A 25,268-nucleotide genomic window follows, 5' to 3' on the forward strand; every position below is an offset into this window, starting at 1 on the left:
TAAGTTCATTTGTTCTAGGGTATAGTTTAAATCCATTGTTTCTTTGTTGACTTTGTCTTAATGACATGTCTAGTGCTGTCAGTGGAGTACTGAAGTCTTCCACTATTATTGTATTGCTGTATATCTCATTACTTAGGTCTAGTAGTAATTGTTTTATACATTTGGGAGCTCCAGTGTTAGGTGCATATATAATTAGGATTGTGATATTTTCCTGTTGGACAAGGCCTTTTATCATTATATAATGTTGCCATTTGTCTCTTTTAACTGCTGTTGCTTTAATGTCTGTTTTGTCTGATATAAGAGTAGCTACTCCTGCTTGTATTTGGTGTTCAATTGCATGGAATGTCTTTTTGCACCCGTTTACCTTAAATTTATGTGAGTACCTATGTGTTAGGTGAGTCTCTTGTAGGCAGCAGATATTTTGTTGGTAATTCTTATCCATTCTGCATATTTTAAGTGGAGCATTTAGGCCATGTACATTCAACGTTAATATTGAAATATGAGGTGCTATTCCATTCATCATGTTATTTGTTGCCTGTATACCTTGTGTGTTTTTTTAACTGTATTTTGTTTTATAGGTCCTGTGAGATTTATGCTTTAAAGAAGTTCTGTTTCGACATGTTTCCAGGATTTGTTTCAAGATTTAGAGCTCCTTTTAGTTCTTGTACTGCTCACTGGGTGGTGGCATATTCTTGTAGTTCTGGCCTGGTAATTCTTGAAGTGCTGGCTTAGAGTAGTGGCGAAGTCTCTAAGCATTTGTTTGTCTGAAGAAGACTATATCTTTCCTTTGTTTATGAGGCTTAGTTTCACTGGATACAAAATTCTTGGCTGATAATTGTTTTGTTTAAAGAGGCTGAACATAGGGCCCCAATCCCTTCTAGCTTGTAGGGTTTCTGCTGAGAAACCTGCTGTCAGTCTGATAGGTTATCTTTTATAGGTTATCTGGTGCTTTTGCCTCACAGCTCTAAAGATTCTTTCCTTCCTCTTGACTTTTGATAACCTGATGACAATGTACCTAGGCAATGATCTCTTTGCAATGAATTTCCCAGATGTTCTTTGTGATTCTTGTATTTGGATGTCTAGGTCTCTAGCAAGACAGAGTTTTCCTCTATTATTCCCCCAAATATGTTTTCCAAACTTTTAGATTTCTCTTCTTCCTCAGGAACTCCAATTATTCTTAGCTTTGGTCATTTAACATAATCCTAAACTTCTTGGAGGCTTTGTTCATTTTGTAAAAAATTCTTTTTTGTCTTTGTTGGATTGAATTAATTCAAAAACCTTGTCTTCGAGCTCTGAAGTTCTTTCTTCTGCTTCTTTGATTCTGTTGCTGAGGCTTTCTAGATATTTTGCATTCCTCTAAGTGTGTCCTTTATTTCCTGAAGTTGTAATTATTTTTTATGTATGCTGTGTATCTCACTGAAGATTTCTCCCCTCATTTCTTTTATCATTTTTTTCAATTTCCTTAAATTGGATTTCACCTTTCTCTGGTGCCTCCATTATTAGCTTAATAATCGACCTTCTGAATTCTTTTTGAGGTAAATCAGGGATTTCTTCTTGGTTTGGATCCATTGCTAGTGAGCTAGTGTGATTTTGGTGGGGCAAGTTAAATAATCTTGTTTTGTCATATTACCAGAATTGTTATTCTGATTCCTTCTCATTTGGGTAGCCTATGTTAGAGAGAAGATCTGGAGCTCAAGGCTGCTGTTCAGATTCTTTTGTCCCACAGAGTGTTCCCTTAATGTGGTACTCTCCCCCTTTTTCGAGGGATGTGACTTCCTGAGAGCTGAACTGTAGTGATTGTTATTTCTCTTCTGGCTGTAGCCACCCAGCAGGGCTACCAGGCTCCAGTCTGGTACTGGGGGTTATCTGCATATAGTCCTGTGATATGAACTGTCTTCAGGTCTCTCAACCGTGAATGCCAGCCCAGTATTTGGGCTGTCTTCTGGGTCCTGCAGGAGCAATCTGCTTCCTTCAGAGGGTCTGTGGATTCTCTCAGCTTTCCTGGTATATTCCTGCAGTAATTCTGAAGCAAAAGTTCATGATGCAAGTCTCCACATGCTGCTTTGTCCATCTGAGTGGGAGTTGCACCTAGTCCCGCCTCCTGCCAACCATTTTCCTGATAGCACTCCAGAACACAAGTATTTTAAAAACCAACCCAGTAACATATTCTCACTAATCAAAGATGAGTTAAAATCTGATTTCTTATTTTTATGTTTTATGTTTCTTATATTGAAGTAATTAATGATTTTAAATTTTTTGTTATTAATAGTGAAGATATTCAAGTCCACAAATTTTTCTCGAAATACAACTTTGACTACATCTTATAACTTTGGGAGAGCTGTGATAGCTATTTTTATTGCCATTTTACAGGAGGCAAAGACTGAGGCTGTGAAAGAGAGATAATCCATTTAGGATTATAAAAGAACAAAAGTAAGAAAAACCAGTATTGGTCTTTCTGAGTAACTCACTGAGATCAAAATCTGTCTCTCAGGCTTCTGTAACAAGCAAATTTTTCTCTTCACAGAAGCATTTCTGGGACCTGAAGCTAATGCTCCCCAAAGGATAGGACACCCAAAGATGAGCCCTGTTCTGGGACCAAAAAGCTGAACAACAATATTTTAATCCCACTGGTTGGCCTTTATCATAAAAAGTTGAGTCAAAGGAGGTTATATCAAATATTAATGTGTACTCATTCTCATCTACACATTAATATTTGATATAACCTCCTTTTTGTATAACAGTCTTAATAAAGACTGGTTTATTAATAAAAACCATCCCTGGTTCAGAGGAAACTTCAGATTTCAGGTCTCAACTTTTTTTTTTTTAACAGATGAAGGTATGGCATAGAGAAGAATACCATTCACTCCCTATCCCTAGTAGTAAAATGACTGTATAGCCTTATATGTATTTGACTTAAATTTGAAATACCTTTAGAATACCAGAGAAATTGAAAACTAACACTTCCCCAGCATCTGGTATTATAAAAGAAAAACAAAACAAGAAAATCCCAAGCTACTTAAAACAATCAAATTTTTTGTACATAGTAGGTGGATTTCTATAACAATGGTCCGCATGAATTCATTGATATGCCACTCAGAAAATTGAACCAAGTTGTCCTGTTGTACACTCTGTACCACTTCTGGGCTTCTCAAGGGGCATGTATTGATTTCCCATAGATTGAACTATTAGGACTATTATGAAAGAATGGAAACAATTACCTTCCTCCTCATCTGGCACTGCCAGCCACTGGATCAGGGCAAAGAGCAGTAGGATCACCAAGCAGGCCATGCCAATTCCTCGGAAGGTTGCAGCAGCCCCTGTAAAAACAAACAGCTTTCTCTCAAGATGAGGTCAAAGGAAGCACAGCTTGGGACAAATCAGAGAAAAGTGGCTGGCTATTAGCTCCACATAATGGAAAAACACAGAGCTGGGTATGTGTCAAGAGACCCAGGGCTAGTATCGGATCTGTCATCGATCAATTATAAAACTGCATTTATATAGCATTATATCTAAGTGCCTTTCACCATGACACAATTCAGTGGTGCTCTCCTTTTAATATGAAAATACCATTTACCCAAGTATTAACTAATGGAGCTATTAATCTGTAGTTGGAACAACAGTGCTCAAATAGTGCTATAAATGCACACATTTTCTGGGCCCACCTTATATATTAATAGATGACTGAGCAGTTAAGATTCCTGCAGGTGATAGGGGATAGGACAAGGGGTGAGTGAATAATCTCACTCACTTGTTACAGAAGCCTCAGAGACAGATTTTAATTCGGAGCAGAATAATCTCATTCCTACTCCAGCTCCTATGTTTCCAATAAGGAAGATCTGACAAGACACACAGATTTTGTTATCATAAATGTAGTGGCATTACCAAAGCCAGCGTATGGTTAGATTCTTCTGGTTCAAAATTTCCTAATGGAATAACAATGATGAATTTTATTTCCCTTAGGATTAGTATCAGCAGGTTTAAGGTACCTTACTTTAGACCAAAAGCACTCGTGCCTATTCATTTGTTTGGCTCCTTTGAGGCATCTCTGTTGCATCTCATTAAGCTGATTGTCAGAGGAGTGTGCACAGTTACAGGCTGGCTTGAATCAGCTTAACAACATAAACACACTGCTTTACAGTTATGACTACCATGAAATCTAGAAAGAGATTATGAATTCTGGAATTTAGCTTCTGGAAATCTTCAGTAATAATTGGATTGTTTATTGAGGTATGGCTGGAAAAATCATGTTTTCATTATAGAAAAGAAAAAAGGGAGAAAGCTGTTCTTACCAAAATAATTGACTAACACGCCTCCGATCATGGCACCACAGCCTCTCCCCAAACCCAGGTGAAGGCCCTGCAGGATGCCCTGAGCAGACGTCCTCAGCTCAGGAGGAACAGCTGCACTAAGGTAAGAAATGCATGCTGCCCAGATGGCCGCGTGTGTCACTCCTGGAGAGGAAGAAGAGCAGGGGTATTGGTTGGTTAGCATTTCTTAGGCTACTGTGTTTTGAAATGTGAATATTTAACTAGACGCCTATTTTAAAGATTTTTTTTGTGGTAAAATACACACTAAAAATTTCCCATTTTCACATTTTTAAGTGTACAGTTCAGTGTCACTGAGTACACTCACAATGTTGTGCAGCTGTCACCACCATTCAGCTCCAGAACTTTTTCACCATCACAAACAAGACTTCTGTGCCCATTAAACCATAACTTTACTCAACCCTTGTCCCATCGCTTGACCACCACCATTCTACTTCCTGTCTCTGTGAATATGACTCACATTCTTTTCACCTGTGGATAGACATTTGGGTTGTGTCCTTTGGTTACTGTGAATAATGCTATCAACCTGGTATGCTTGTATCTGAGTCCTTGATTTAAATTCTTTTGAGTATGTAACTAGAAATGCAGTTGTTGGGTGATATGGTCACTATATGTTTAACACTTTGAAGAACTACCTGTTTTCCACTGCACCATTTTCCATTCCCACCTGAAATGTATGAGAGATCCAATTTCTCCACCTCCTTGCCCGAACTGATTTTCTGTTTTTTTAAATAGCAATCATAATGAATGTGAAGCAGTTTCTTGTGTTGTCGATTTGCTTTCCCCTAATGTGTGGTGATGTTGAGCATCTTTTAGGTATTTATTTGCCATCTATATCTTCTTTGAAGAAATGTTTATTCAAGTCCTTTGCCCATTTTTGAATTAGTTTGGTTTTTGTTGTTGAGTTGTTGGAGCTCTTTATCTGTTCTGGGTATTCATGCCTTGTAGGGCACCTACTTTGACATTAAGATTATTTCTACTTTCTCCATTATAGTTAGCATCATGATTAACACTTTTAGAGATACAGCTTTTTATATACCTTAGATTATTTACATTGGCTATAATTCCACAAGTGGGGTTAATGATTCAAAGGCTATAATTTTTATGCTTTTTAACATATAGTTCATTTTTTTAAAAGAGTACAGAGACAATTTACTATGTCCCAGTTTTATTATATCTTCACCATTTATTGGAATGGAGATAACAGGTGGAAAAAATGGTCATTATTTTATTATACAGTATTTGTGCATTGTCTGAATTAAAATCTTCATTAAGACACTGCTTTAAATGTAAAAAAAAGAAAAAACAGATATTATCACAACAGGTTTTATAGCTAGATGGGATTAAGAAATCATCCAGTTCTACCTAGGTTATTCCCTGAGAAATAATATCATTTGGAGATAAAATCATCAGAGGATCTTAACTTATATTTTAGAAAACTAAACTAAAATTATTTTAAGAATTGATCCGACAGTAGTCTGCCTCCGACCAGACTGGAATAACAGAGACTAAATTAATTCTCCTTCCTCAAGTAACTAAACAATTGGATAAAATATATGAGACAGTGGTTCCCGAGGGACATCAGCAACAAGCAACAAGGACAGTGATCCCTGAGAGATCGGAAGCAAACCAGAAGCTTCAATTTACTGACTGATGAGAGTCTGAAATCTGTAGGGCAAAAAAGAAAACCATCAAGTTGAAGACTCTAGCCAAGAGTCTAGGGAGCCAAGGTGGCTAGAGTTCCAGGGAAAAATGTCAGAGAGGAGATAGCATCATAGGGAGACAACTCCAGAGATCTACTGAGGGCTCACCTAATGTATTCAGCAGAGTACTGATCAGCAAAACGTGTGCAGACACTATCCAGAGTAAGGGAAAGAACTACCCAAAAGCACTTCAGAGAACCATATTCAGAACCCACACAAGGTGGGGAACAGTACTTCTTCCCATCAGCCAAACTGGAACAAGTCATGATTCCTAGGATTGGTAGAGTATTCAAAAGGTCTTTTGTTAGTATTATAAAATAATTAGCCAGAGACTGAGCACTGCTCTGGTCTCATCTACATAATCTTAAAAGCAAGACCCAAAAGGATCACACTATTTCCAAGTAACTTAAATGTGTCCCAGAACAAAGCTCAAGAATATTTATAGGAGAACAGAAATAGCCAGCACCCAACATGGTACCATTCACAATGTCTGGCATACAATAAAAAATTATCAGGGATGATATTACTTACGTTGGTCCATAATGGAATAAACATAGTTTTTACTGGGTAAATTAGATCGTATGTTTCACAGTTGACTGAAAAACATTAAAACAACTTTTTTAGACTTTATATATGTTTCAGTCATCATTTTAACTAGGTTTTTTTTTTTTTTAACTAGAAGGATGGACTAAGTTTTTAACTAAAAAGGACTAGATGATTAGCAGTAGCATACACAATTAATTTCCTAAGAAGTCAAATAAAGTGCTTTATCTGGCAAAACAACTACAATACCTTAGATAATGCCAGCTTTCTCAGAATTGAATGCCTGGATAGTCTTAATTATGAATGTTGAAATCATAGTAAATAATGGGAATAATTTTAAATATTTTCATTTCTATTATTATTATTATTATTTTTGAGATGGAGTTTCACTCTTGTTACCCAGGCTGGAGTGCAATGGCGCAATCTCGGCTCACCGCAACCTCCGCCTCCTGGGTTCAGGCAATTATCCTGCCTCAGCCTCCTGTGTAGCTGGGATTACAGGCACGCGCCACCATGCCCAGCTAGTTGTTTGTATTTTTAGTAGAGATGGGGTTTCACCATGTTGACCAGGATTGTCTTGATCTCTTGACCTCTTGATACACCCGCCTCGGCCTCCCAAAGTGCTGGGATTACAGGCTTGAGCCACCGTGCCCAGCCTTCATTTCTATTATTAAAGATGATTCTAAGTCCATTTCTTTTTAGATATGCAGATTTTTTCATTAACCACATTAGGGGAAAAACTCAAAAATATTCCCAGAAATAAAATTAATTTATTCAAAATTAATTAGATTCAATAGTAAAATCCGTTATAGATTTGGAAATTATTTCTTAAAGATGAATTACCTAAGACCCGAAACCACATCAAATGGTAGTAGGTTAACTTTAATGCTGATGCCAAACCTATTATTATGTTTATGTCTAAGCAATCAATTGCAGGATTTACAAGCAACCAGAACATTAAAATATATTTTTTGTTATAATTCTAGATTTAAAAAAAATGATTCTAGTAGTTATTGTGAAGGCTTGGGCACACACAAACTCTTCCAACAGTAGGATTTGTCTCTTTTTTTAATCCGCCTTAAAAATTCTAATCATTTTCTAAAACTTTGAGTATTCTGAGATAATTAAAGCATTTTCCAGTAGGATGACTTAAGTCAGGATGCTTTTAAACTATTCTTAAAATTTACTGACTAGTATTAAGTGGTAGTTGTAAAAGAGTCTCTACAGTTAGACTTATAGTTTCTATATTGTTTTTGAGACTGATTAGATAATTGGGAATCACATTCTTTAAGTTAACTCAGGGTATTAGCTGAAGGGAAAAAAAAGTAAAGCACAAAAACAAAATTTCTGATACTAAAAGCAGAAGAATGAAAGCCACTCTGCTTGTATTATCTGATATTTTCCAGGGAATATATAGGATTAAAACTGATTTCCCTAAAATAACTAATTTTAAGATATAAGTGGAATAACCAATTAAATTCATCCCATTTCTTAGATAGGAAACTAGCAAAACTTAGCAATCCATAAGAAGGGACTGAATTAGAACATCATCTGTGTATACAAAAGACAGTTGTGGAGTTGCAGCTCTTGTTCATATACTGGAATATGCAACTTTCTAGTAATGTTAATAATCTGAAACACTTGCCAACATTTTTACTACGGTTGCTTTCTGATTCTCTAGTTTTAAAATAACAAAAAAGCAACCTAGAAACCTGAAAACTCTCTGCCATTTCCCATATTTGTAAGACATCATTTAGGAAGTCTTAGGAATTGTGCTACCAAAACCGACATTCCTATATAGGGGATGAAAGATCTTATAAATTAGGAAAAGAAAATCTTCTACTTTCTTTGCTTTTTATTAGAGAACTTTGAAAATGCAGTAGATGATTGATTATTCTTTATGTGATGAAATAAGTACATTTACTTAGTGACATGGGTAAATGTGTTTAGAGTTAAAATTGTTAAACCTTCTAAAGTATGAGATAACTAAGTTAGTAGATCAGTCAAAATAAAAGCTGTTACTCCCTGACTGACAAGAGTAACAAGGGCACAGGGATTGACTCTCCTTGTAATATGTATTAGCCCTTCCATGGCTACTTGTCATAGATCCACTGAGCCCTCAGTGGTAATTCAATACCAACTCACATAACAGGTGTTTAAATATACTGATTGACAATGAAAGACTCTCAGAGACCAAGTAGTCCACGCAAACTTAGTTTCTCTGTCCTTCCTTACCTTTGGGATCCCCAGGATTGGCTTTGAGGCCTAATGAAAATGAAGAGATACATCCACACTGCCTACTGCCAAGACTTTAACTACTTGGGATACATTACATTTGAATAACCTAAAATCATTAAAAATAATTATGAGTAACATTAATTTTTTTGTTAATATTATCACATCAGCTTACTCTACAAGGAACTGTGCTAAGTGTTTGACACAGATTATGGAACTATTTCTTTCTTCATTTTCTAGAAAGGAAATCAAGACACAGAGATATGGGTGCCTTGTCCAGAATCACACAGACAACAGAGTTGTTGAACAGGATTTGAATCCAAGGTGTCTAAGTTCTGAACTTGGGTGCTTAAATATTATACTATATGTCCTCATAACAATTATTAAAAGTGTTCTATAGTAAATGTAACTATCTACTTTTGAGAGATTTTGTTGTTAATATCAAACTTGCCCCACAATCTACCAATTTAAAAGATGGATATTCTTAATAACTTCTTCTCCACCCTTTCTAAAGAGCTGATATGCCATTTATATTTTTAAATGCCCCAAATAACTCTTTACCTTGTAACACTAAACAATGGTATCTGATTCTGCAACATGCATTTCAAAATTGTTCAGTCTTGGCCCAAAAGAATGCTCTACTGAAATAAATGGCATGTATGAGCAGGAAAAAAATGTCTTTTTTTCTTAAGGAGACAGCTGCTCTTTATAAAATGCTGCTTGGCTTGGGGAAATCACTATGGCTGGGAGGAGAACTGACACAGTACTAGGGAAGTGGGCTTGTGTTGTCTTTCTTGCTTCTGCCACTGATTTATGCTTACTGAACAAAACATAAGTATCCCTTTAGCATTGGCACACAGAATCAGCTGTGACAAACCTTTTTCATTAATAGACCAAAGCATACATTGCAATTAGTCCTGGAATTTTTTTTAAAAAAAGCTTCTGAAAGATCAACTTGGTGAAAATCAGTAAGAGACTATTCTTCCTAAGGAAAGGCCTCCATTGGGCAGGCAATGAAAGAAAAAGTCTACGTCGGGAATCTTAGTGGTTTCACACGTTAGATGTTTTTTTTCTTGCTCACACAAAGTCCAATGAATAGGAGACAGGAGTAGCAGCAGCTCTGCTCCATAGTCATTCAGGGATCCAGGTTGCAGAGAAACTGCCATCTACAATGTCTGGTTACCCTAGGTATCAATATCCAGCTGACAGAGGAGGGAGTGACACACTTCTAAAGCTGACCCAGAAAATTTCCCATGTGCTATCTATTCCTCCTATCATTTCTGCTTTTATTCCACTGGCCAGAATTAATCACATGGTCATACCTAACTGCAAGGGAGGCTGAGAAATAGAGTCTAGCTGCATGTCCATGAAGAAAAAGAAACAGAGATGATGAATAACAAGTCAGTCTCTCTGTCAGAGTTGGGGCTACTAACAGCAATGGACCTTCCACAAATGGCAAAGGATCCTACAAAGAACAATGAACTGGACTAAGCAGCAGCAGCATGGATCTTATGTGTGTTGCATGAAAGAGACTTTATATAAGACATGCAACAATTTGTGTTAAAAGCCAATATTCCCACACCTATTGATGGACAGGACTGCAAGAATCCCCTTCATGCATTCAACGGTATTTACTGAGCATCTATATTATGTGCCAGATACCCTGCTAGGCTTTGAAAATATGACAATATGTAAAATAATGTCCCCAGTCACCATGAAGCTCATAGTCAGGCAGGTGAAAGGGGACAGGATTTATCTAAAGGGAAGCAGACTGAGCTCCTTGAGTACAAACAAATCCAGTGCCCAGCAGAGGGCTGACATGTAACAGCAGCTGAACACAAGGACTCAACTGAAATAGGGTAGGCAGTGGTCTACATGTTGGAATTCGACAAAGCATTTTTGGATAAAAGGTACCATGGGTAAGGTTGGAGAAAACCACCAAGTAAGTAAAAGTGGACAGAGGAAATAAAATAGATCTCTTCTATAAGCTCTAGCTTGCAAACTAAAAAAATATATGAGTTGCTTTTAAAAAAGAAGTCTACAATGATGCAACAATGTTCGGTGGCCCTCGTGAATTTAAATGCAGGCATTATGCCTTGGGCGTAACTTTAAGCAGGTTTTAGGAGACTACCACCCAAAACTGAGGGAATTTAATGTTAAGACTTGGCAATACTATACTACACGCCCAGTGTTTTCCCACCTGAAGCCACACATGAGAACTGCTTTTATATCAAAGTCAATAAAAAGTTCACTTAACTTCCCCAAAGATAACTTTACTAACAGTGTGCACTGTCCAGTCATGATTCCATTATATTTGGTCATTAGACTTCAGCTTAATTTATGGCCAGGCTTTAATGCATACTTGGAGTTTAACTTCTTAGAATAGAATCTTTTTAAATTATATTTTCTCTGGTCCTGATTTATATTTATATTTATTTTACTTTTTTGTTGTTGTGTATACTCTAGCATTTATTAGAAGCTAACTGTGTGTCAGGTACTGTCCTAAATACTTTGCATGGATTAGTGTATTTAATACTCATGTCAACCTCTCCTATAGCTCAAGAGTGTGTGGCTTAGAGGGAGTAAGCATTTTGGCCAAAGACACAGAGTTTATAGGTAGGGGAGCTGGAATTGAAACCCAGATAGTTTAATACAAGCCTTAGCACTTTATGGTTTCCAAATTATTGCATATTTTGGTAATCTGTCTCAGTTAGTCTATAGAGTGAGGTGAGGGTATAAGTACTAATGAAAATACATGGATGTTTTTACAGATGTGCTATGGATGGCAAGATGTCATACTAGGAAGACCTGCCATACTGAAGGTTCAGCTTTAATATGTAGTTTTCAAATTTTCTTCAGATATAAGTTTTTGAGATAGAATTTCTTAGATTATTCAAAAGCTCTAAAAATTATAAAATACTAACTGTAGTACATGATACAGGGGGCTGAAAAATGAATTAAACAAGTATTAATAGTGTATCTTCCTATATGTAATCTCTTTGGAGAACTGAAAAAGTATAAGCATGGTGTTTATGTTCAAGGGTTTAAACTAAGTTAAAAAATAAAACGAGTATTTGTTCCCCATGCTCTTCCAGAGAATAAGAGAAGGAAAACATGTTTTGTTTGTTGTTGCTGTTTTGAGACAGGGTCTCACTATGTCACCAAGGCTGGAGTGTAGTGCTTTAATCATGGGTCACTGTAGCTTCAACCTTCTGGGCTCAAACGATTCTTCCACCTAAGCATGCCCAGTAGCTGCGGCCACAGGTGCATGCCACGAAGCCCAGCTAATTTTTAAATATTTATAGAGACAGGTTCTCCCTAGGTTACCCAGGCTGAAAACATGGTTCTTACTTGGCTGAATAAGCATGCTAAATAAGACAAACAGAATAAAGCTTTATAAATGTCAGCTCAAGTCCCCCTAACTGATGACATTTAAAAACCATCCTTCATCAAAATCCTAACCCAGCTCCCACTGTTAGAGCATCCTACAGAGAGAAAGCTGGCCCAGATCTCCTTTTCACTCCTCAGTGCTGGAGTCATTACTTCAAGTAACATTAAAGAGCTCTCTTTAGTTATAGCAGCTCCTAGGTGAGCCTTATTCTCCTCAAATACATTTTAACAGCAAGGATAATTCTGATTCTTGCTCAGAACTAACACACTCGTTTCTGAGTTTTGCAAGGATTCACAATCAATACCCACACAGAAAGGAGAACAAGAAGTTTGGGCTTTATTTTAATCATATATTTATATTCTTGAACAAAATCATGAATGTTTAATTGTTCTTTGTACAAAATAAAAGGAGAAAATACCTGTGGATTTTTAAAATGATGTCTTGAGAAATAAATATGAACTAATCACTGCCCATCCAGCAATGCTTTCATGCACTTATACTCACTACCTCTTTTTTAAATACACTGCAGATTTCTTATAGGGAGGAAATATGTTTTCTGCTTCTTTAAATGGTATTACCAGTTGCCTATTGAATAACATGTTTGCTGCAAAAGTTAGCTGAATTGCTAAAAAAGATACAACAGCAAGAGAATATTTACTGAACATGAGAAAGATTCTGGGAGAGAAATGACCTCACAATTTCAAACAGGATCCAATGGTCTTACTTTGCTCCTCAAATAAAGGCCTGAATAGCCTCCTTCTTATAGGCCTGGAGAAGGGGAAATTTGTTTCCTTGCAAACCCGTCTGCTAATTATGAACAACATGGGCTGAGAGGATAATCAAGAAACTGCAAGACTGAAGGATAACAAGGAATCCTCCGCCAGCAGTTACATGCAACCCCAAAGAGGAAGGGCTGGGTAGTGGGGGCTATAGAATGAGGCACGTCGTTTTTCTCCTCCCTTTCAGCTACCTACTAGATAGTACTAGTTCTTGTGGTGTTTGGGGGATAAAGCACAGGTGGTAGGATAAAGAGACAGACTTTGCTTTTATTCTTTTTTTTTTTTAAGGAACACCCTCTTGTGTAGCACTGGCTGGGAATCAAAAAACAGAAGTACTGATTTTTCAGAGTCAAGATGCCCAATGATGAAAGACAACATCCCATTCCCCAGCCTCCTCCTTCCCCAGACTAGGTCTTTCACAATCATCACATAACATTTCCAGTCAAGGAATTAAGGGCTATATATTGTGACAGTGGGGCTTGTCCTGTAATTAAATCATTCAGTGTTTTGTTGTAATCGTGTCCTGCCTTACTGCATCCTAAGTAGAGTCTCCTTTAAGCACAGGGAGTTTAAAGCCATTTGGATAAGCCTTGTAAAGGTAGAAGAATCCAAACTAGCAAAACAAACCTCTTGAGTCAGAAATGTATTCCTGTGATACAAGATTTATTCCACATGAATAATCCACTGTTTTCCATGGGGTGGGCATGGGTCAAACAAAGCAAGGGATTTTGATGTTGTTGCACAGTCAAAATGCTCAGCACTCACTCCTGCCAGGGAATAAAACCATCTCCTCCGGCTTTAGAAACAAAGAGCTCTGTGGAAACTGGTCACAGAGCCCTCTGTTGGACTAGAAGGCGGTATTTACAGATCCTCTTTGCTGGCTTCCGATCAGTAACTAGGTTTCTACTGGCATAGGGGAGAATAAAATGAAGCATAGAAGTATGTATTGTAGCCTACCAAGGGAAGTAGAATTCCTATTAAGATTCAGAACATGGCTAGCTCCCTAAATCCTGGGATAACGCCCCTGAGATGTATACAGATATTATAAAAACATGTCCTGGGTTGGCAGCTTGAGATGATAAATGCTTCAAGCCCTAAACCCAGCACACCACTTATGCTCCCTGAAGAGGCCATTCTGTCTTTTGGGCTTTCGCACACAGATCTTCCCCCACGCTGGAATGCCTACTCCCTTTAGGCCACCTGGTAGATTCCTATTTGCCCTTCAGAATCCGGCTTATGTGATTTCCTTAGGGAATTTTTTAATACAATCTTCATCCTCCACTCCCTGCTTCACAAAATTAATTACTCCCTCCACCAGGCTCCTTATCTGTTACCTAGCACATTTTTCTATGATTCCATCTAACACACTGTATAGTTATTATGTTTGCACATCTGGCTTCCAGAACAGATGGTAAGACCTTGAGGCCTGAGTTAATATATGTATATATTTTATTTCATTCTCAGCACCCAGCACACTGCCTGGCTCTTAGTCACCATTTAATACATCTTTGATATATTAAGAGAAAAAATGAGTTTTCAAATTCACACAACATTTGTTTTTTCCTCTTATAAAATTATTCTGTTCTTTAACCATTTCATGGATGTTCTCTTTTCTTCAGTCACATATAAACTATCCTTTTTCACCTAATTGATTTTAAACTAAAAGGAGAAAAAAGTTATATGTATATATTATTACAATATATAGTCATTTCTGTAGGTATGCAAATATTTATAGGGTCTGTACACTGTAGCATACCAATACATCAAGCAGATAGGCCAAGTCAGGATAGAACAGGAACCAGAGGTGGGAAACCCTAAGAACTGTGTTGCATATAGTACCTTGTTATTGAATCATTCTTACCTGCAGTTCCTGTTTAATGGTTTGTTATTCTTAAATGACACAAAGCTGAGATGTGTGTCTCATCTCAAGACCCTTCCAGAGTTCTAATTATTTGAAACAATAATTAGTTATAAGACCAAGTTTCCATTTTCTATATATTTGTAAACAAAATCTCCTTTCAACAGCTATACCATTGCATCAAATCTGAGAAAAGCCTCTTAAAGTGTATATATACTTGAATTTTAGAATTATAATGTAAATACAAATTGTATCTCCTTTCAATAAGGATAAGTTCTTTTTTCATTGCCATGATGGAATCTGATGAATGAGCTGGCATTTTGTACATTGTTTAGATATATAATTTTGAATCTTTCATCTCAAAAGATTGAAATTTTCAATCTTTCATCATGACAAGAAATTAATTATGTTGATTGTACCACACGTGTCTCCTTAGGGTAAGGGAAAATAATAATGGCAATCTATAAAGCTAATGAAATTGTATATAATCACAGACTGTTCAGTGCAATTAATGATTTAGTAGCCTGGGCTGTCACTCAACTCCAGAGATCTTGTCCTGAACCTTTATTTTAATCATGATGCCAATCACTGCATGGTTTAGCCAAGCTGCTCACAGGGCTTTTCAGAATGTAGTTGGTAACATGGCAATCAGCTTTGAATAGTAATCCATTTTTCAGCATTCTTCAGCCACATAACAAGAGCCTACTAGAAACTTTTTCAGTTGTGTCTTGATGGGAAACAGTATACTGAAGCAAGGAGAAGAACTCAGGACAGGACATTTAAGCAGAGATTTTTAAAAGTTTTTGGGAAAAGAATGGTGTTTGTATAAAGCTTTATAATAAGTCACCAGATGTGATAAAAATAACTGAAGAGATAATTATGACAACAATCTTTTTTTAATAAGTATAGTTAACCTACAAAACTAAAAAACACCAAAAACTTTAAAAGGTAATTTTTTTTTTATATTTTAAAACCACCTTTGAATGTCCATGTCTAACAGTTGCGCACAGGAGTTTATTCTAGAGTTCCTCTTCCTTTGTTTAATCACAAGAGTGGGGTCAAGTCCAGCTTTGTTTGGCTTAACACAGAGCAGCACTCAGGTAACTGAGGAACTATCCCTCATGACGTCATCTCTTCCTTAACAACCACTTCAAAATCACATGAAACAGTAGGCCTGCCACTCCTTTACAGAATCAGATGCTGAAGGCCACTGGGATTTTAGCCATAGCTCAGGGTAGATAGAGAAATAATTTTAATCCCAGCTTTTAACTTACCTTGAAGAACTTCCATGGGGAGAACAGTCCAGGCATTCTCCAGGTAGGAAATATAAATATAGCGAGCCGTATTGCAAGCCAGGCCAATGTACAGAACCCTAAAAAAAAAAAAAAAAAAAGCAAAGGAAAATAAGCTGAGGCCCTAATATAAAATCTAATATGAAATACAAAACATGCAAATATTACCTACCTTTTTCTTCCCCAAACCACCCATCATTCAGCAAACTCCAAAGTTAGGAATGGGAAAACTAAAGGACAATTACATTTACGCGTGAATTTAGGAATAAGAAGATTGCATATCTGCCACTCAGCCTTTCCAAAATGTTAATATAAAAGCAAACATCACCCTTCCTGAAACTTAATTCGTAGCAGAGATGATGCTTTTTTTAAGATAGTCTGGGCACACTGCCATCTGTAATGACATTACTGGCTTCCTTCCAGGTGGCTGTAGGAGAAATATGCCTGGGATTATAGCCACTTCACTACAATGGGGGAAGGAAGAATAAAAATGAGAATATGTAAATATGAATGTGGCCTTGCTCACAATACCCAAGATACCAAGCAGTTTCACAAGGAGACTCTCAAGGTCATTGAAAACTATAATTCATTGATTATATAAACTATTTGGAAATCAAATAGTTTTTCCTATCAGTTCAATGGATACATGTTCATCATTTAAAAAAAAATCCATGGTTATCATATGCTTGCAAAACTAATAAATATACATCAACCTCTTGTGTTCTCACCCCCCAACCATTACCACTGCCAAAAGTACGCAATAGAAACAAAATATGCAAAGGCCTAAAGTGGTGCACCCAAGCATAAGGTTTCAATCTCTCTCGTTCTGAACTGGATGGGCTGGTTTGGAAGCAAAGAGTGGCTCCTTCCCTGCACAAAACATACCCTAATGGTAGGGATTTATCTTTCTCCCTTGTTTCTATTTTCTGCTAATTTTCCTATCCTTAATGCTCTTTTTGTTTTCTGAATCCAATGTGATGAAAAGTAAAAGGTAAAAGAAATAAACCAACATGAAAATCAGTGATATTTTCCTAATCTTGCTTTTTATGTTAAAAATTATTCCTGATTGAGTTTGTTGGCTCATGCCTGTAATCCAAGCACCCTGGGAGGCCGAGGCAGGAGGATCACTTGAGTCCAAGAGTTTAAGACCAGCCTGGGCAACATAGTGAGACCCAAGGCTCTCACTATGTTTTCTGTCTCTACCAAGAAAAAGAAAATTAGCCAGGCTTGGTGGTGTACACCTATAGTCCCAACTACTTGGGAGGCTGAGGTACGAGGATTGCTTGAGCCTGGGAGGTCTAGACTGCCTTGAGCCATAATCCCATTACTGTACTCCAGCCTGAAAAACAGAGCAAGACCCTATCTCAAAAACAAAACAAAATTTATTGCTATAAACACTGTTCCCTTTTTCCCAACATTGAATCAAGGAAGGGAAATGCTCTCAGACACCCAGACGTTACTAATCTCAAATATGGAAAAGAAAGATGAAGAAAAGACAAAAAAAAAAAAAAAAGAAAAGAAAAAAGAAAAGGTTGAAGGGTGAAGATGAAATAGGCAATGATTATTAGAGGGATTTAGCAGATTTCCAATGAAGTATTACAAAAAGTCTGCGTCATCTTGTTCTATGGACATTATGTTCTTTGTACTTGTGTTTTTTGAGGAGAAAAGTATGTTTCAGTCTGTTCTAATGAAAATTTTATTGAACAAACTTGCTATAGATTCATCAATTTCCCTCTGCTCGGGAAACAAAAGCCACAGGAAATTAAAATGCAAAATAGACTACCTGAACACAAAGGATACACAAACCTGTGCTTCCTTTTACAAATTCTAAGCCAGCTGTGTGGATGGCCTCTCTTTAGACTAACTCAGGGATCAGCAAAAATTTTTCCATAAAGGACAACACAGAAAACTGTTTATGCTTCACAAGGTCTCTCTTACAACTCCTCAGCTCTGCTGCTGTAGCATGAAAGCAGCCACAGGCAATATGTAAATGAATGAGCATGGCCCTGTTCCATTGAGAGCTGAATTATGAACACTGAAATGCAAATTTCCATAAAATAATTTTCATGTGTCACAAAATCTTATTATTCTTGTGATTTTTTTTCAACCATTAAAAAATGTAGAAACTATTATTCTTAGTTCATGGGTCATATACAAACAGGCAGCAGGCCAGATTTGGTTAAGTAGGCCATGCTTGCCCACTGACCTGGCCTTATTCCTCAATTCTTTTTCTTGAGACAGAGTCTCGCTCTGTTGCCCAGGCTGGAGTGCAGTGGCGCAATCTCAGCTCACTACAACCTTTGCCTCCCAGGTTCAAGCAATTCTCCCGCCTCAGCCTCCTGAGTAGCTGGGACTACAGGCACATGCTGCCATGCCCGGCTAATTTTTGTATTTTTAGTAAAGATGGGGTTTCACCATGTTGGCCTGGCTGGTCTTAAACTCCAGACTTCAGGTGATCCACCCACCTCAGCCTCCCAAAATGCTGGAATTATAGGCATGAGCCAGCTCCTCACCTCTTAACCATGGTTGGACATCAGATTTACTATGGTAACTGTTTACAACTACAGATGCTGAGGCCCACACCTATCTCAATAAAGCTCTCTACAGTTGAAACCCAGGCATTTTGAAAGTTCTCCAGGTTGTTCCCTTACTGAGCTAGGATAGAGAACCAGTGGTCTAACTCATTCCAAGCTGTCCCCAATAATACTGTCCTATAATCTATCATAAAACAATTTTGGTAATCCACTTTCCTAGTGTTCACAAATTGCCTATCCTGAAGCTATTTTTTGAGCCCACAGGGTTGCCATGATAACTGTAATTCAGTCCAGGCCATAGTCCAAAACTCCTGGCTTAACCCAGAGTCAATCCATCCAGTTTAGGAGTTAGATTGTGCTTTGCCTTCAAACCTCTCCCCAGGTGGAATTCAGTCACTAGAGTGACCGGCTCACAACTTCTGGGACGCTTAGGTCTCATATTGCCACCCACAAGCTGAGTGGCTATGAATTTGATATAGCCTTCACTTCTTTTCCACATTTCTACTTTCACAATTGATAGTCCTTTAGAACAAATCAGCTGCCCTAAAAAAGAAAAATAAAATAAGAAGTATCCAAGTCAAAGTTACTTCATCTCTGTGAACCTCAGTTTCCTCATATATTAAGTAGGGATAAAAACATGTATTCTGTAAGTTTGTTGTGAAAACAACAACACAATGACTCGCCCAAAATAAGCACTCAATAAATGGTAGCATCATCATCATCATCATCTTAAAGACAGGTATCCAAGTAAGTACTCTTTTGTTTCTGACAAAACTTTTATCCCAGAGTTCCAAAAAACAGGTGCATTTGCATTCCTTCCTCACCAGCCACTTTGGGGAAGCCAGTGGCTTCAAGAAATCAGCAAGGGTAAAACTGAGCATAAAGAAAGGCAGCATTTGGATCTATGATAAGGCAAAGAAGTATGCATGTATCTACTGAGTAGTCACTGAAAAGTACTTCAGCATCAGAATGGGATAAACTGCCATAGTATGTACTGTTATAGCTGAACCATATGTTCCCAGTTCATTGCTGACTTCCTAAGTTCTTAACCCCCAATATCTCAAAATGTGACTGTATTTGGAAATGGGGCCTTAGAAGAAGTAATTAGTTAAAATGAAGTCATACGGGTAGGTCCTAATCCAATGTAACTGGTGTTTTTACAAGAAGAGGTTAGGACACAAACAGGCACAAGGGAAGAAGTAAAAACTCTGGAAGCAAACCTAAGCCTAAAAAGAGGCTCTCAGAAGTAACCAACCCTGCTGACAATTAATCTTGGACTTTTTGCCTCCAGAACTGTGAAGAAATAAACTTCTGTTTTATCTTGGCCCACTGTGACCTCCGCCTCCTGGATTCAAGTGATTCTCCTTCCTCAACCTCCTGAGTAGCTGGGATTACAGGTGCATGCTACCATGCCTGGCTAATTTTTATATTTTTAGTAGAGATGGGGTTTCACCATGTTGGCCTGGCTGGTCTTGAACTCCTGATCTAAAGTCTTCCATTTGCCTTGGCCTCCCAAAGTTCTGGGATTACAGGTATGAAGCCACTGCGCCTGGACATACATAAACTTCTGTTTTAAGCCACCCAGACTGTGGTACTTAGTTATGGTAACTCAAGCAAATGAATACATTCACTCTCATAAATTTAGGGATTTGCTAATATAAAGGAATTTTTACTGCATATTTTACTGGATCATTTTCTAGACAATCAAATTCATCCTTATGCTGAACATGAGCACAAGTTCAGGGTCCCAGAATTTTCCTGGGCACTGATTTCTGGAAATACAAAACACTGAAAAAAAAAATTCCTCTCCATGAGATACAGATACTTACTGAACACCCATAATGATGAAACTCAAAAACAACATGACTGTCCTATTTCAGAACAGGAAGTCAATAGTAATAAAAGTAGGCAAGAAACAAAGGCAATTTTAGAACAGGGAGTTGGCAACGTGAAGTTATCTATAAAGAGGAACACAGTTGATAAGAAGCAAATGATTCTGCAGAAAACAACACACCATGGAAAACCCAAATCACCTGCCAGACATTTTTATCCTATATTTGAGCAAAATACAAGAGTAGGAGGAAAAAATTCTTATGGATTCTAATTTCTTATACAAGCATAATTCACAGTATTAGCAGTCTAAGCTGATTTGTGGTTATCTTATAATAAAACTGGTATTGTTTTCAAGAGCGTTCAAGATACAGATACGATGAGTTATGAGTCATTCTGTAATTACTAACAGTGTAGTTAGTTGTGAAACCCTACTTTTCTAAATTTAACCAACTATAATATGGCTAAATCCCCACTGCCCCCAAAGAGCCACTAAAAGCTACACTGAACATAAGTTTTGCTCAATAAACATTTATTGAGATGCCACTATATACCATCTATTGAAAGGGGGATAAAAATGAAGAGGAAATCTACCTTGCCTTCAAGGGACTTATAATCTAGTGGGGGAGACAAACACATAAACAAATAAGTTAAATATAATACACTAAGAGACATCGAAAGAGTGCAATGGGACCACACAGGAGAGATCCTTACTAACCCTGGGGGTTCAGGGTTAGAAGTAGTTGGCCAAAGAGGGCGGAAAGAGCATCACAGGCAGAGGAAACAAAGTGAACAAGGGTTCACCATAGAATCTCAAGCATCTGTGGCCAGAGAGAGTGATTGAAAGACACAAGAAGGAATATAGTCTAAGGATTTTTGAAGAAGTGAATTTTTCTAGTCCAGATACAGTCTGGATATTATTCCAGAAACAACACAGGGTGTGAGCAGCAAAGAAAGAGCTAAGTAGAGTTATCCTACAATCCTCAGATCTGAGAGGCAAAAGAGCGACACCACCAGAGAACCCATATTCACCTAATGACTGAGGGCAGAAAGCATTTTGCAAAGCCTCTGGCAGAGAAACAAAACTTCCCAAAATAATTATAATAATACACTGGATATAAATGAAAAACCCCAGATGAAGATTGTTTTTTATCAAAGTTGGGTATTTGCAGCTAGACCAAAAATTGTCTGCAATTTGTGTTGCAAGCCCTCACACAAAGATGCTTGCACCAATGCGTACAAGGTTGGTAAAGGCCACAGTGGGAGATGAAGACAGACTAGCAACAAACCCAGATTCAAAAAGCAATGTTCAAACAGAACATAAACCATATAGTTGTCTAAACAGTTAAGAAAGGCACAGAAAATAATTAAGTGTTGCCATAATTATTTTCTTTTTGGACAAAGAAAATGGTGTTCTGTGTCAGACTTAACAAGAAAGTGCCTGTTTGCTTCAAGAACTGCATGGATCATCAGAAAGTCTATGTAACACTGTGGGAACCTCATATAATGCCAGGTTATTGCATCAGAATTGCTGACATAAAGAAGGTTCTATTATAAAACATCTTTCCTTGTCACCTGTCTGGCACAACACTGCTTAGCTCTCAGTCCTCCCACTCACACGGATGACAAATGGACTCACCAGGCCACCATCCTCACCCATCTCTGTGAGTTGATATTCTTCAGCTCTTACCCAGCTCCATCTCATGCCTGGTCCATTCCCTTTAATACGTGATTACCGCATCATATGCCTCTCCTCATAACACTTACCTTGGTTGTAACAGTGCACCTACAACCTGACTGCATTCTCCATGCAGGATGAGAACTTTCATATTATGCTGGCTCAGTTTTATCCCCAGTGATTGACACACACCAGGCACTTGGTAAATAGTCCTGAACTGGAGAGAAAATGTGAATACTTCAAATAGAATATCAATTAACAAATACTTAATACTCTGTGCTAAGTACAAAGGATATACACTATGCACATATATGTGGTACGTGTGTGTGTGTGTGTGTGTGTGTGTGTGTGTGTGTGTGTGTGTTTTAAGATACCTGATTATGGTACAGAAATAAGAGATGGGTATGTGAAAGAATAAATGGACTTACAAAAGAGGCCTAGAAATAGATTCAAAAAACAGATATCTATATTTGGCAACATTTTGACTAATGTTAATAGGCTATGGTTGAAAAATATTTTCACTCATGTGGACAAGCAATAAATAGCTCAATGAGTAGATGATTAGAGTTTGTTTATTTGGAGCATCCTGAAGCACTGTGCAATGGAACTTCAGCACATGTGCTGAGCAGATAAAGGGGTTCTGCTCACCACAGGCCTGTTTCACCAAGAGTAAGAGCTAGGATACAAGCCACAAAGCTCAGAGTCAGTGGTATTCCCACAGCATAGCTGACCACCAAAGAGATCCTGGGAGCCACCAAGCTTCTATCAGCCAGCAGGTATGGCAGGCCACTGACCCATCCTTATAGAACAGAACATAAGAATCATACTGCATGTCAGAAGAGTGAATTAGAAATAATATTTAGCTGTGTATGTTTTCTGCAGCTACTCAGCTTCTTTCTATTGTTTCTGCCAGAAAAAGAAAAGGTAAAAGTAGTTTAGGTCTGAGTCTCTACTGGTGTGAAATCATTTTGTTGCATTCATATTTTTCCTCTCTAAAATGACTGATAAGCTAAGAATATAATTGTGGTCACTATCAACCAGCAACTCAGGTGCTGTGACCAAGTTTACATCTCTCCATTGTTATTTTAGTTTATTTGTTTTTTTCTTAAATTGTGTGTATCTCCAGGTAGAAAACTAAGTAAAGAATGCTAGTACTATTTTCCTGAGCCACTTCCTCCCTTGATGGGCAGCCGAGTATATGATGCCAGTGGCAGCTTCCCCAGGCCTCGATGGTCAGAGTGAGGCTGTATCCTTAGAAGAGGTCTTCATATTTTGTACAACCTAATCTGACCATATTTACTCATTTACTTTATCTAATGAATTGCTATTTGCTTTTCCAGTGGTTTAGGTCAAATGTGAAGCTTTTACAAACAGTGCAAATGAATCTGGTTTTTCAATGGGCAGCACGGTGGCGGCGGGGGTGGGGGGGCATATGCTGCATGCTGGCTGAGGTGGTAGCATCCAGGACACATGCATGGGTGAAGTGGACTTGCTCAGGAGTGGTCGTAACTGCTTTGGCTATAATATGGGATTCTGAAAACATTAAACAAGGATGTAAAGAAAAAACACTGTGCAAATATGTAAGCTACCATTAGATTAAATGCAAATATTTCAGCGAGAGCAGCCACGCCAAGGAAATAAAATTATCTATGTAGATCCCAGCAACTGCTATCATAAATCACACCCCCTATCACTGGCTAGATCATCTGTTTGAATGGCTTTGTGCACATTTTTGACTTGTCAGCAAAAAACACTCAATGTCTGAGTCTTGCGGGGTAGGGAGTAGACAGAAAGGAGTGGGGTTTTTCACATACTAAAACCAGCCAAAGAAGAAAGTTAGATCATTAGTCAGAACTGAAAAGAGCCACAGCATCCAGCTCTCTCCTTTCATAGAGACAAGGAAGGAGAGGGCCAGATGGGTGGACTGGGGCCATAAAGTTGGTTAGCCAGTGGACGGTCAAGGTCCCCACTCCTCTGCCCAGCTGTGCTCTCTCAGTAGGTAATAGCAGTGTGCTATTTTCCACACTCCAAGCTCCCTATGTGAAATCAAAGCTAGACATGGGCTTGAGGAAACACCTCTGGTTTGGACCACAATTAATGGACTGGCAGTGTTAGCATAGTTAGACTTCTGAACTCAACTGTGCGCTTGGATTAAGGAATTTGGATGAATGTTTATGTTGGCATCAGAAGATGGTTGACATTTTAAACTTTGACAAGTCACTGGGAAGACTGGGGAAAGAGGAAAGTAGAAAAGCAAATACCACTCAACAGCTGTCCAATATCCTGGATTCGACTGGGGTAACAGGAAAGAAGAAAAGCAAATGCCACTCAACAGCTGTCCAATAAATATTGGACAGCTTCTTTCCTCTTACCCCAGTCTTCCCAGTGATTTGTCAAAGGTAAACTTTTCCAGAAGCAACATTCTGTGTTATTAGAAGAAATGTGATGAAAGGTCATTTTTGCTGAGGCAGCCACAGAAACTGCAGGTATCGATGCTAAGGCAGGACGAGGGGTGAGCCAGGGTTTCCAGTTCTTACCGCATCTGGATATGAGCTGCATCAAGCAGGTAGACTGAAACCAAATAATCAGAAGTGGATGCTTGCATTGTGGGGGGCGGGCACCATACACAGGATTTCGAAAGGAGAGGGGTGTGAACAGGCCACAGAGAGAATGGCAGGGACAGGGCTGTCTAGAGTCTTCCTCTTGGACTCAGGCTGTGCCATCAGCCCCACAGGTGCCTAGATAAGCCAAGGAAGTTCCTAGAGTGGGGCTCATCCCACCAGGGGGTTGAAAGTATCCCTGATCTTTTCCATTCCTCGATCTCTGATGTGGCTCCACAGAACCCACTGTGAAGAGTCTCAGCCAAGACAGAAGTAGCTCTGGCTTTAGCATCATCCCCCTCTCTGTCGTTCCTGAACATTCACTAGCACTCAGACTTAAGTCAATGCAGTTCCCACTCACAATGCTAAACACCTTCTCTGTCTGAAGTGAAATTTGAGTCATGGATTTTTTAAGAAAGGAAAAAAGTAGAGTAGGCCAGGCACAGTGCTGCCATAACAAATGTAATCCAACACTTTGGGAGGCTGAGGTGGGTAGATTA

General features: G+C 38.2%; 2 protein-coding genes across 5 annotated transcripts in view; one reads left to right on the forward strand and one right to left on the reverse strand.

Annotated features, from left to right (window-relative positions):
* The window catches only part of NEMP2 (nuclear envelope integral membrane protein 2), an 87,814-nt gene that overhangs the window by 41,042 nt on the left and 21,504 nt on the right, over positions 1–25,268 (forward strand). The gene's annotated exons all lie outside the window — the stretch shown is intronic.
* MFSD6 (major facilitator superfamily domain containing 6) overlaps positions 1–25,268 on the reverse strand; it is an 89,233-nt gene that overhangs the window by 8,728 nt on the left and 55,237 nt on the right. For all 4 annotated transcript variants that reach the window (XM_008999094.5, XM_035304233.3, XM_054257349.2 and 1 more), the window contains 3 exons: positions 16,109–16,206; positions 4,290–4,451; positions 3,219–3,317 (listed from right to left, as the gene is read on the reverse strand). In XM_008999094.5, the coding sequence (XP_008997342.1) occupies positions 3,219–3,317; positions 4,290–4,451; positions 16,109–16,206 (359 nt within the window). The remainder of the gene's footprint in view (positions 1–3,218; positions 3,318–4,289; positions 4,452–16,108; positions 16,207–25,268) is intronic.

This window comes from Callithrix jacchus, chromosome 6 (genome assembly GCF_049354715.1).
Source record: "Callithrix jacchus isolate 240 chromosome 6, calJac240_pri, whole genome shotgun sequence".
In the NCBI taxonomy this organism is placed as follows: Eukaryota; Metazoa; Chordata; class Mammalia; order Primates; family Cebidae; genus Callithrix; species Callithrix jacchus.